The following is a 13,838-nucleotide window of genomic DNA, read 5'->3' on the forward strand; positions in this document are numbered from 1 at the left end:
TTCCACTAGAGGGCGCTCTAGGTGGAGCCACTCCTGATACCACCAGGTGGCGAGTATAAATAGAGATGTCTCCTCCCCCTCTACCTCTTTCTCCACCAGCCTCTCAGTGAGAGGAGAACTCATGTGCTGCTGCTCATACCATGTGAATGAATAAACCACGCCGCTTAAAGGCTAAAGATAGAAACCATGCCTCTTGACCACATTATTGTCGCCCTATAGCCGGATTCTGTCAACATTTAGCTTAGCTTATGGTGCCACCGTTGTGGTGGTGAGGTGCAATAAGGAATAAGGAATGAGAGATGTGCAGTTCCCTTACCAATAATATAAATATAAAGTGTAAAGTGTGATAAAGTGGGTGCTACAGTGTGTTGTTTATTTAAAGTGAGTGTGTGTGCTGTGGGTGTGTTGCTGGCCTGTTATTGTTCATTGTTCAATCATTGTTCATTGAGCAATCATTGTTCATTGAGCATCCTGATGGCCTGGGGATAGAAGCTCCTTCTGAGTCTCTCTGTGCTTGCCATGAGACTCCGGTATCGCTTGCCTGACCGCAGCAGTTCAAAGAGGCAGTTGTTTGGGTGGCTGGAGTCTTTGATTATTCTCTTAGCCTTGCCCATGCACCGCTTGTTGTAAATGCCTTGGAGAGTGGGAAGCCCCCCTCCAATTGTGCGCTCAGCTGAACGGGCCACTCTCTGTAGTCTGCTGCGGTCTTGTGCGGTGCTATTCCCAAACCAGGAGGTGATATTGCCAGTCAGGATGCTCTCTATTGTGCATGAGTAGAAGTTCTTGAGGATCTTCTGACTCACGTTGAACTTCCTTAAGCGCCTAAGGAAGTAGAGGCGTTGTCGTGCCTTCTTGATAACACTGTCAATGTGTGTGGTCCATGTCAAGTCCTCGGATATGTGGACTCCGAGGTACTTAAAACTGTTCACTCTCTCAACCGGTGCCCCATCGATGCTGAGGGGGCTGTAGTCCCTGACCCCCGACCTCCTAAAGTCCACAATCATCTCCTTTGTTTTGCTGACGTTCAGGGAGAGGCAGTTCTCTTGACACCATCCCGCTAGAACCTTAACCTCCTCCAGTTAGGCCCTCTCGTTGTTTGCAGAGATCAGGCCCACCACTACTGTGTCGTCAGCAAATTTGATGATTGTGTTGTTGTTCCGCTGTGCCACACAGTCATGTGTGTACAGGGAGTAGAGGAGGGGACTCAGGACACAGCCCTGGGGGGGCCCTATGTTGAGAGTGATGGATGAGGAGGTGCAGTTGCCTGCTCTCACCACCTGAGAGTGCAAATTTAGCAGTAAAGTCCAACAGTAATATACAATGTACAGGTGATTAAACTGGGTACAAAATATACAAATTAGTACTACTGAGTGTAGTGCTAATCACATGTATGTACAGAGTTGTAGTATAATTATGTGATACAGGTGTAAAGACAGTATGGTAGTAGTCATACTGTCCAGCAGGTAACTAGTGGGAGTAGGATATGTACAGATAATGACATAGTATCTACAGATATGTAAAAGGACTATGTGCAGGTAAATACAGACAGGTGTGGATAGATATAAGAACAGCCCTAACCTCCAAACACAGGGCCAACACAGCTGACGTTATCCTAAATCACTTCAACTGTGTGTGTGTGTGTGTGTGTGTGTGTGTGTGTGTGTGTGTGTGTGTGTGTGTGTGTGTGTGTGTGTGTGTGTGTGTGTGTGTGTCTGTCTATGTCTGTGTGTGTGTGTGTGTGTGTGTGTGTGTGTGTGTGTGTGTATGTGTGTGTGTGTGTGTATGTATATATATGAAGAATTGTGTCTACTGTTTGCCGTATTATCCCTATACACTGTATGTGAGGTCCTGTTGTTATTGTGTGTACTTGTTGAATTCATTGATTTTTCAGTTCAGTTCTCGCTTGTTCGTTTCTCGTCTACTTAGCTTAAATGTTGGCAACTGGAAGCAGGCCAGAGTGATAACAGAGTGATTGCTTATTTTGGCACTTGGAGTTTTCAAGCGCAAGGGTATCCTGTTTTTTTTTATTATTTGATTTTACTTTCTTTCTGTCTTTCTGTCTTTCTGTCTGTTTTTCTTTCTTTTTTTTTTTGTTAACTGCAGACGCTAATCAAAGCAAATGAACTCAATTAGTTTGATGGATGCTGGCTGTGCCAAGTCATTAGCGCAGGAAGCAGTCATTTTCTGTAACAGGCAACCAGGAACTTGGCAGCCTCTGTCACATTGCAAGGGATGGGTGGATGGATGGATGGATGGATGGATGGATGGATGGATGGATGGATGGATGGATGGATGGATGGATGGATGGATGGATGGATGAATGGATGGATAGTGGTGTTTTTTTTACTGTAGTTTTAATGTAGTTGGTGTTTTTTATAGTGGTGAGTGTCTATGTATTGTGACTGTATGTTTGTCTTTTAACCACTGCACAAATGAAGTTCCAAAAGGAAAATAAAGTAGTTTGAAGTTGAAGTTGATGGATAAATGGATGGATGGATGGATGGATAAATGGATGGATGGATGGATGGATAAATGGATGGATGGATGGATGGATAAATGGATGGATGGATGAATGTGTTCTGGGGGTGACTGAGGTCACAGAAAGAGAGCTATGGGTCCATGGATGGCACTTGGAGGAGGATTATCTGCGTTCCTACCAAAGGTAGCCGCATTTCTGGCAGACGTTTCTGGTCATGTGACATGTGCGCCCAATAGCGCGACGAGCTGTGTCTTTGCCCATTTCCACGTCAAACAGCCTGCAAACTACCTGCCGTTCTATCGCCATGCTCTAAGACAAACTCTAATCTTAACCAACTTCGAAAGAGTGCCTAAGCTTAACCGTTGAAGAAACTTGCCTAACCTTAACCAACTTCGAAGATTGCCTAAGCTTAACCAGTGTAGAAACTGGCGTCGGCCAATCAGAGAGCGTCTGCCAGAAATGCGGCTACCTTTGGTAATCACGCGGATTATCTTGGACCTCACCTCTGTCGAGTCGTCCGTTTCAGGTGTGAGCAGTCCCTCACTGTCGTAACTATCCAGGTTCACCATCTCTGAACACACACACACACACACACACACACACACACACACACACACACACACACACACGCACACACACACACACACACACACACACACACACATCACAAACATTAACATTTAGCTGTCAGATTGTACAAATCAATAATAATAATAATAATAATAATAATAATAATAATAATAATAATAATAATAATAATAATAATAATAATAATAATAATAATAATAATAATAATACACTTTATTTGTATAGCACTTTTCATACAGAAATTGCAGTTCAAAGTGATTCACAGCAGTAAAGAATACAGGCATAAGCGAGCATAAAAAAGATAGAGAGGTAGCAAGGTAAGGTAAATCACAGTTCTTCACATTAGGATCTAACATCCCAATAGGCCTCTCTGTTTATGGTTTCATTCAGTAATACAAATAATAGAATACAAATCAATGAGTGGAGTTGATCTTTCTCCCTCCCTCCCTCCCTCATACTCCCCTCTCTCTTTGCCTCTCCCTCCTTTACCCTCCCACCCCTCCTCTCTCTCATACCCCCCCCCCCTCTCTCCCACTCTCTTTCACCTTCAATGGGGTCTCTGGTCAGCCCCAGTTGGCTGATGATGTAACGGGGAATGTCCGTCTTCATCAGATGTCCCTCCTTGGCGTGGTCCTCCGCTGCCTCTAGCAGGTGGTAGAACTCCTCAGGGTTAAACTCCTGAACAACGTGACATATTATTATTAGCCATGTTATAGTCAATAGTCTATATATTAACTTTAAACAGGCAAGGGGACTACATTAATGTGACACATTTTTTGCCAGGTTAAAGTCTATAGCAGCGGTTCTCAAACTATGGGTCCCAAAGTTAATGTTCTGGCAACATATTTTGGCTAAATATGCCTTGTTTTATAAATGTGTATTGATAACATAGTGCTGTAATAAAATGTTCTAATAAATATGCATGATCAAGTTCAACAACGTGTGCTTTTATTTTGATATTCCTTAATTCCACATTGAAATTATGCGATGCATGGGTCCCCAAAAGAAATCCTAAATAAAATGGGGTCGTGGTATGAAAAAGTTTGAGAACCCCTGGTCTACATTACATTTACATTTAGTCATTTAGCTGACGCTTTTATCCAAAGCGACTTACAACTTCTGTACGACAAGTCATCAGGACTATAGTATTAACTCTCTAACTAACCTCCTGAATAGGCAACATGAGACATTATAGCCTAGTCTATACTGCTTCCAAATTCTCCATGCCACATACTATATGCAAAAGTATGTGATCTGTTAGTATGCAAATAATAGTATGCAATAAGAGATTACAATGTAGGCACATTTTACCATGCTGTTATATTATAATTAAACCGTGTGTATGAATGAACTGCTCCGTTTTGAAGCAGCTCTCTCTCTCTCTCTCTCTCTCTCTCTCTCTCTCTCTCTCTCTCTCTCTCTCTCTCTCTCTCTCACACACACCCTCGTACGCATGCAGGGCAGACCTGTTTCAACTTTAAATGACCGTGTGGTCACGGCCTACCTGATTCAGATAGTAATACTGTCCTTTAGGGGAAAGGAGGCCCTGTCTGTATTACTGATACTGTAGCGAGACAAATGGAATTCTAATCTAAATGCTAATGTAACCGCTAGCCAGACAGACCTTTAACAGAGGTGCTTAGTGTTTGCTCAGGACAGGAGTATTTTCTCCCGTGTCATAAATCAGCCTGTTTAAATGTTTATGATGAGCAGGAAAACTAGGACCTATGTTCGTGTTTAGTTAAGGAAATTAACTGGTCTGTAGTCACGATGAAAGAGAGAGAGATAGAGAGAGAGAAAGGAGGGAGGAGAGAGGCGGTGACAGAGGGAGAGAGAGAGAGAGGGAAGGGGAGAGAGATAAAAAGAAGGAGGGAGATGATGAGAGAGAGACAGAAGGAGAGATAGAGAGACAGAGAGAGAGAAAGAAATAGAAAGGAGGGATGAGAGAGGGGGTGACCGAGGGAGAGAGAGAGGGAAAGAGGGAAAGAGAGAAGGAGGGAGATAGGAGAGATAGAGGGAAGGAAGGAGAGACAGAGGGGGAGAGAGAGACAGAGACAGAGACACACAGAGAGAGACAGAGAGAGGGAGAGACAGAGTAGGGTGGAGAGAGTGAGAGAGGGAAGGAGGGAGTGAGAGGGAGAGGGGGAGAGATAAAGAGGGAGAGGGGGAGATAAATATAGATAGAGAGGGGGGAGAGGGAGAGAAGGGGGAGATATAGAGAGAGACAGAGAGAGAGACAGAGACACACAGAGAGAGGCAGAGGCAGAGAGAGAGACAGATACACAGAGAGACTTCGGCTCAGCTTCTTCCCCCAGGCCATCAGAGCCTTGAACACTGAACTCTCCACACACAAGCACACATGAGCACACACACAACACACACACTGTACACGCTCACACACTAGCAGCCACTTTAACATGAGCACACACACACACTCATGCTGCACACGCTCACACTTATGGTCACTTTACAAAAGGAAAGGCCACTTTAAGAATAGTATAGTATAACTTGAGATTGTATAATATAGCATTGTATAGCAGTGTACATAAAGACCCAGTGCCTCATCCGTAGCTAAAAGTGTATTGCACTATCACAGGACCTAGCATGTCCTACCATGCTCTGTAAAAACGCATGTACATATACCGATATGCCCTACTTTGATTACTTGTATTATTGCACAATCTTGTTCTATTGGATTCTTATTATATTATTATTATCATATTATGCACAATCGTTACGGGCAAGACCCCCCGCATTTCATTGTATACTTGTATGCCGTGACAAATAAAACTCTTGACTTGACTTGACTTGAGAGAGAGACAGAGAGAGAGTCAGAGAGAGGGAGAGGGAAAGGGAGAGAAAGAGATAGAGAGGTAGACTAGGATGTAGTGTTGGCCAATGTCTCGGGGTGATGGCCAAGATCAGACTGTTCTACCCCCACATTGGTTATGTGCACCATTGAGGTCATGGATCAGCTACATACCGTCTTCTGTCCGACCTACAACATCTAAACCATGCCTGTTTTAGTTCATTGCTGGGTTAAGTACTTATATTCTATTCACATTATGCTTACTACATGTATATATTCTATTCACATTATGCTTACTACATGTATATATTCTATTCACATTATGCTTACTACATGTATATATTCTATTCACATAATGCTTACTACATGTATCTATTGCTTTATACAATGGCATGCAAATTTCTTGATTCTGATTGGCTGAAACAGTCAAGTTACACATGGTTATTTCTTATAACCCACGCTCTAATTACAATCACTCCGCCGTTCGTGGTTTTAGAAATGAAAGCAAGATGGCGGACAATAATCTTTACGAATGATTATGTTGAAAGCGTCATAACGACTAAATAAAAAACGATTCTGTCACGGCGAATGTGTTAGTTTCTTACACAATGTTGGATTATGTAATTGGTGGGTCATGAGTAATTGTAAAACAAAATATAAATCGTGGGAAGTCTGCCATTCGTCAAAAGGACATTAATTTCACTGTTAATAAATTGTTCAAGCAATCAATCAATCAAACCAATAACACACGCTCACGCGGAGGTGCGCTGTTGTAAGTGAGCGTGGGTTATTGAATTGATTGATTGATTGATTGAACATTTTATTAATGTCCGCCTTGTTTCGAACTGGTTAAGAACTGTTAAGAACTTCATTCTTAGATGCTTCTCTAGAAAGTACGTAAACAAAAACAAAAAAAAATAAGTTGAACCTACTTTCTATAGAAGCAGCTGGGAGGTGCGCTGTTTTAAGTGAGCGTGGGTTATTGAATTGATTGATTGATTGATTGAAAATTGTATTAATGTCCGCCTTGTTTCAAACTGGTTAGGCTTAGGCCCTCTTTCGAAGTCGCCCTCTTTCGAAGTTGGTTAAGCTTAGAGTTTATCTTTATACCAGGGCAAAAAGAGGGCGACTTCGAAATTCAATAACCCACGCTCACTTAAAACAGCGCACCTCCCAGCTGCTTCTATAGAAAGTAGGTTCAGAAAAAAAATTGCCTCGTATAGGGCAAAGAAAACTTCTTTTAATTTTTTTTAACCTACTTTCTATAGAAGCATCTAAGAATGAAGTTCTTAACAGTTCTTAACCAGTTCGAAACAAGGCGGACATTAATACAATTTGCAATCAATCAATCAATCAATCAAACCAATAACCCACGCTCACTGCATTCTTGCCTTGAAACAGCGCACCACATGGAGGCATTTTTTTTTTAACTACTTTTTCTGCGGATGGTTTTGTCAATAAATCTTCAATTAATGTGTGTTTATTGTATAGCAATAAGGTTGGATGAATTCGGCCATTGTATAAAAGCATTACATCACACGACAGAGTGTGTTATAGAAATTAGATCACACCTATGGGGGTCCAACGACCCTCGGCTGCGCCTCGGGCCTAACAACCACCCATAGGCGTGAGCTAATTTCTATAACCCACTCTGTCTCGTGATGTAATGCTTAAATGTCCCCCCACCACAAACACGCAAACTGTCTAACGCCTGTCCCCATCTCCCTGTCTCCCTGTCTCCCTGTGAGTGGATGTCTCATGGTGATGACCAAGGTGGTGGATGCCCTGTGGTGATGGCCAATTTGTTGTGATCCTCTCTACGTCGCACCCATACGTGAAATGGATCCAAACGGAATAATGACTCTGATATTTTGAGCTCCGAGCCTTAGCCTTTATACTATTATCACACTAGCGCTCGTCTCCCCATGCTTTCTCTCTTGTTGTTGCTGTTCTTAGCTCTATTTAAATCTTAAAAAATGGTTGCTATTGCATGTATATATTTGTGTTTTATTACACGTATATGTTCATACATACCAACTATTTTGCCTGTTTTATTCTCCACCCACCGATCATCCTTAACAACACTACTATCACCAACATCCAAGAAGGGGGATCCCCCATTGAACGGCCCTTCTAAGGTTTCTCCCCTCCACATTGTGAGTTTGTGAGTTTTTCCTCACCTTCACTGGGGTATGTCTGGGAGTGTTGTTTTGGATTTCATGATGTTTTTTTTATTGTTCTTGATTTATTGTGATGTCTCTTCTTGACTTGTTTAAAGAAGAATTGTCCAGCCCATGGGGACATTACAGTAACCTGTGATTGCGGGCTTTACAAATAAATTTGATTTGATTTGATTTGGAGATGAATAATGATAGTGAACAATACAACCATGTAAACAGCTGTGACAGTGAGAGCTTGGTTTGGTTGTAGTTATTTTAGTGTTGAGTGATGAGAGAGGACTCAAAACTGTGTGTGTGTGTGGTGTGTGTGTGTGTGTGTGTGTGTGTGTGTGTGTGTGTGTGTGTGTTTGTGTGTGTGTGTGTGTTTGCACATGTGTGAATGCGTATGTGTGTGTGTGTGTGTTTTGCGCATGTGTGTGTGTGTGTGTGTGTGTGTGTGTGTGTGTGTGTGTGTGTGTGTGTGTGGTGTGTGTGTGTGAATGCGTATGTGTGTGTGTGTGTGTGTGTGTGTGTGTGTGTGTGTGTGTGTGTGTGTGTGTGTGTGTGTGTGTGTGTGTGTGTGTGTGTGTGTGTGTGTGTGTGTGTGTGTGTGTGTGTGTGTGTGTGTGTGTGTGTTCTCACCAGACACTCCAGAAGTCTGGCTGGCCGTGAGATGATGATGAGGAGCTTCTTCACCAGCTCTGTGACAAAAGTCAACTCAGAGCTCTCTGATCGCTCATAGGCCTGATGGAGAGAGAGAGAGAGAGAGAGAGAGAGAGAGAGAGAGAGAGAGAGAGAGAGAGAGAGAGAGAGAGAGAGAGAGAGAGAGAGAGAGAGAGAGAGAGAGAGAGAGAGAGAGAGAGAGAGAGAGAGAGAGAGAGAGAGAGAGAGAGAGAGAGAGAGAGAGAGAGAGAGAGAGAGAGAGAGCGAGACAGACAGACAGACAGACAGACAGACAGACAGACAGATAGATAGATAGATAGATAGATAGATAGATAGATAGATAGATAGATAGATAGATAGATAGATAGATAGATAGATAGATAGATAGATAGATAGATAGATAGATAGATAGATAGATAGATAGATAGATAGATAGATAGATAGATAGATAGATAGATAGATAGATAGATAGATAGATAGATAGATAGATAGATAGATAGATAGATAGACATATTAGCAAAGTAGGTAGTAGTATAGACATAGTAGCATACTGTAGTACATCTTAGGTAGTAGTATGGACATAGTATCATAGTACATAGCAGTAAGAAGGATAGTTCTTTTGTTGACAGTGGGATATTTGGGCAGGTTTCAGAGAGAGAGAGAGAGAGAGAGAGAGAGAGAGAGAGAGAGAGAGAGAGAGAGAGAGAGAGAGAGAGAGAGAGAGAGAGAGGTGAATAGAGGCAAAAACTTAAAGAGGTCGACTCTGCTCCAACACACCAGGGAATCAACCACCCTCTTGGTACCACATACGGTGGTTGTTCCTATAACCCCTCAAGAAGAAAATCCAAAACACACCTGCGGGTATACACCAGCTATACCGCAGTACAAGTGTTTCAGTTTCCAAAAAGGGTTATTCCAGGCCTACGGTTCAACGAAACATTACTTCGGATCGGGAAGCACACAAGGTTACCAGAGGAGGTCCAGAAGATCACCCCAACAGCCCCCTCTTCGCCATGCGTGAGAGAGGAGCGAAAGAATGGAGAACCAGCCCCTTTATGATAGTGCAGAGTACAACATGTACCCAACAAAGGGTCTCCATAACGCCTAACCCTGTGACACCCGGGCCGCCTCTATATTAAAGGCGGCCCAACAGCCCTTCCGCATTCCCGCGATTGGCCCCGGTAACGCACGCAATGCGCATTTTCTTTTGCCAAACAGATGCTTCAGCCAGGTGCTCGCCGCGCATGCGCATGAGGTCGTTTGGGACGCTTGGTGCTTGGTTCGCGTTGGTTCACCTCGCAGGGCTTCTGTTGACACAAAGACACCCGCATATAAACAACTACAGTATGTCACATCTTATAACCAAAATAACCTCTAAAACACTGCTGTCAATCTGTTCTGTTATTCTATGCATAGCTTAGGGTATGTTTTTTAAATAAATGCGCAGTGCTTTGTCACCACCTGTCAATCTGTTCTGTTATTCTATGCATAGCAAAACCTATTAATATTACATATGTGTTGGGCTGTGTTAACTAACGTTACAATGTACAGTCGCACGAAATAACGTTATGAATGCCCGAAAGCACATAACATTACAGCGTACAGTTGACAGCTGTTAAGTACAGTTGATAGCTGTGCTGTGTTAACGGCTGTGTTAACTAACGTTACAATGTACAGTTGCGCGAAATAACGTTATGAATGCCCGAAAGCACATTACGTTACAGCGTACAGTTGACAGCTGTTAAGTACAGTTGACAGCTGGGCTGTGTTAACGTAAACGCCCGAAAGCACATAACAAATCGGGTCCTCGTTTGGATAAATATGTATTCGTTTGGATAAATATGTATTCCATTTCCGCGTGTGAAATAACATAACAAATCGGGTCCTCGTTTGGATAAATGTGTATTCGTAAACGCCCAAAATGACATAACAAATCGGGTCCTCGTTTGGATAAATATGTATTCCATTTCCGCCTGTGGGGGAAAAAGAAAATGCGCATTGGGTGCGTTACCGGGGCCAATCAGGCGTATGCGGAAGGGCTCTTGGGCCGCCTTTAATATAGAGGCACCCGGGCCGACCCGGCATTTTCCCCCCCGAAAAAAACACAAGTCCCTCAGGGTACCAGAACAGCAGATCTGCGTCCCCGGCGGACAACGAGTTAACTGACCTGGACCAGCGTGACCAGAACCAGTCCCGTGCCCTAACCACGCCGACATGCCCACTCCAGGAGAGGGGGTAGGTATGCGTGTCGATCTAAAACATGAAAAGAGGGCGCCACCCAGACGGTCCCATTTGTACCATGCTCAGTGGCCCACCCCAAGGGCGTGAGACCCCTCTACCTATGTTCTGATCTATTCCGTTAACATCCCCCAGATATGAACGAGAATCCGTCGGGACCCAGTAACAGGCGCTCGGAAGAGGAAAAAATCCCCCATCCCAGTTGCCCCATAAAAACGCTGTTTTAATAATGAGCAACCAAGGCGTACTAGCCTCCTGCATGATTCTTATCAGAAACACCCCGAGCCAGCACTATGTACGCGTCGAGACCCAAACACATCAATGGATAGTCTAACCAGACACCAGACATTGGTCCTTCAAGTTGCCTGGGAGAACGACAAGAAGTTTGTCGTGCTTCATATTCTTCACTCTTTTTATTATTAAAAAGAAAGAAACACAGACTGACATGAATCCCACGTGATGCGGCCGAGGGTAAAAATTGTTTACATTCTTACATCCCGCCACCCTCACCACAGAGAGGAGACGGGAATCCTCAGAGAGACTTCCCACGTGAGCCATAGATTGAAAAGTCACGGTAACATTGAGTCATGTGACCAACAGACTCAAGTTACACGTATATCGAGCGTAGTAGAACAGTAAGTTCCTACGCTCTGCCCCGACAACTTGACAATAACAGACCCTACATACGGGTCTGAAAAAACTCACGGAAGCCGTCGTCCAATAGAAACGTGCCTAGTGACATTTGCTATGACGGGGGGAAACCCAGGACTCAACCGCCTGTGATAGGTGCGGAGTCAGGGAAACCCTTCCCCCCCCCCCGTGCCAAGCTTGGCCCTGACCGAATGAAAAGAGAGTCCAATAAACCCCCTGACCAATCAGAAGAGGGAAGGAGGGGTTTATCCGGTACCCCCTCGCAAGCCCAACCCTTGCATACGACAACAACAAACAGCCATATGATACCTTAAGTAGCCAATATGCTAATGAACAGCGCAAAGCTAATTCAATGCACGCTAGCCACAGACACATCTGTGAACAGGGTTTATAACAAGGCCAAGTTATGTATGTGTGAACCCGACACCCGTATCCATGTTGTAAGACACAGAAAATCTGATAGAGAGAGAGAGCGGCATGAGCCGCGGTACTTTTTCATACGAGCATTACTGCAGACCAACACAATAGTGTTGCAGCTCAATATCACTGTTTAAGCAACAGAGCACAACGTAAGGAGGACAGTGTCAGAGGCCAAACGACGCTACAGGGATCAAATTGAACTCCAGTTTGAACAAGCTGACTCTAGAGCTATGTGGCAGGGGCTCAAAACGATGACAGACTACAAAGGCGCCTCCCTCAAACTGAACAGTGACATCTCCTTAGCAAATGACCTCAATACCTTCTATGCGAGGTTTGATGCTGGTAATAACAACACCAGCTCACAAGCCTCGGCAATGGGGGGGGGGGGGGGGGTCGGCTGCTGATGGAGGCGCAGTGTTCAGGGTAACAGAGCATGAGGTGAGGCGGACCTTTAAAAAAGTGAATATCAGGAAGGCAGCAGGTCCAGACGGCATCCCCGGCCGCGTCCTAAAAGTCTGTGCCGACCAACTGGCCCCAGTATTCACTGACATATTTAACCTGTCCTTAGAACAGGCTGTCATCCCCACCTGCCTGAAGAAGTCCACTATTATCCCTGTACCCAAAAAATCCAAGCCTGCTTGCCTCAACGACTACCGCCCTGTAGCTCTCACCTCCATAGCCATGAAGTGCTTTGAGAAGCTAGTAAAGGGCTACATCTGCTCCTCCCTCCCCATCAACATGGACCCCCTGCAATTTGCATACCGCCCCAACAGGTCCACGGAGGACGCCATATCCCATGTGCTGCACACAGCAGCATCACACCTGGACAAGAGGCAGGGGAACTATGTGAGAATGCTATTCATCGACTACAGCTCGGCATTCAATACCATAGTCCCCTCCATACTCATAGCCAAGCTCAGGGACCTGGGCTTGGGCTATGACCTCTGCCAGTGGGTCTTGGACTTCCTGACTGGCAGACCCCAGGTGGTGAGAGCAGGCAACTGCACCTCCTCATCCATCACCCTCAACATAGGGGCCCCCCAGGGCTGTGTTCTGAGTCCCCTCCTCTACTCCCTGTACACACACGACTGTGTGGCTCAGCGGAGTAGCAATACAATCGTCAAATTTGCTGACGACACAGTGGTGGTGGGCCTGATCTCTGCCAACGACGAGAGGGCCTACCTGGAAGAGGTCAAGGTCCTGGCGGGATGGTGCCAGGAAAACAGCCTCTCCCTGAACGTCAGCAAAACAAAGGAGATGATTGTGGACTTCAGGAGGTCGGGGGTCAAGGACTACAGCCCCCTCAGCATCGACGGGGCACCGGTTGAGAGAGTCAACAGCTTTAAGTACCTCGGAGCCTACATATCCGAGGACTTGACATGGACCACACACATTAACAGTGTTGTGAAGAAGGCACGACAACGCCTCTACTTCCTCAGGCGCCTAAGGAAGTTCCAAGTCAGCCAGAAGATCCTTAAGAACTTCTACTCATGTACAATAGAGAGCATCTTGACCGGCAACATCACCTCCTGGTTTGGGAATAGCACTGCACAAGACCAAAGCAGACTACAAATAGTGACACGTTCAGCCGAACGCACAATTGGAGGGGGGCTCCCCACCCTCCAGAACATTTACTACAAGCGTTGCAAGGGCAAGGCTAAGAGAATCATTAAAGACTCCAGTCACCCGAACAACTGCCTCTTTGAACTGCTGCGGTCAGGCAAGCGATACAGGAGTCTCAAGGCGAGCACAGAAAGACTCAGAAGAAGCTTCTATCCCCAGGCCATCAGGCTGCTAAACGAACAATGAATGAACACTACACAACAACCAC

The 13,838-nt window shown here is 44.8% G+C and overlaps 1 protein-coding gene across 1 annotated transcript in view; it reads right to left on the reverse strand.

Moving 5' to 3' along the window:
- Positions 1–13,838, reverse strand: part of LOC311240628 (microtubule-associated serine/threonine-protein kinase 1-like) — a gene marked incomplete at both ends in the record, with an annotated part of 155,423 nt that overhangs the window by 59,799 nt on the left and 81,786 nt on the right. Inside the window, 3 exons of the mRNA XM_084329200.1 lie at positions 2,983–3,050; positions 3,613–3,745; positions 8,678–8,779. Coding sequence (XP_084185326.1) covers positions 2,983–3,050; positions 3,613–3,745; positions 8,678–8,779 — 303 coding nt within the window. The remainder of the gene's footprint in view (positions 1–2,982; positions 3,051–3,612; positions 3,746–8,677; positions 8,780–13,838) is intronic.

Source organism: Notolepis coatsorum (genome assembly GCF_963971535.1).
Source record: "Notolepis coatsorum genome assembly, chromosome: 14".
Lineage (NCBI taxonomy): Eukaryota > Metazoa > Chordata > Actinopteri > Aulopiformes > Paralepididae > Notolepis > Notolepis coatsorum.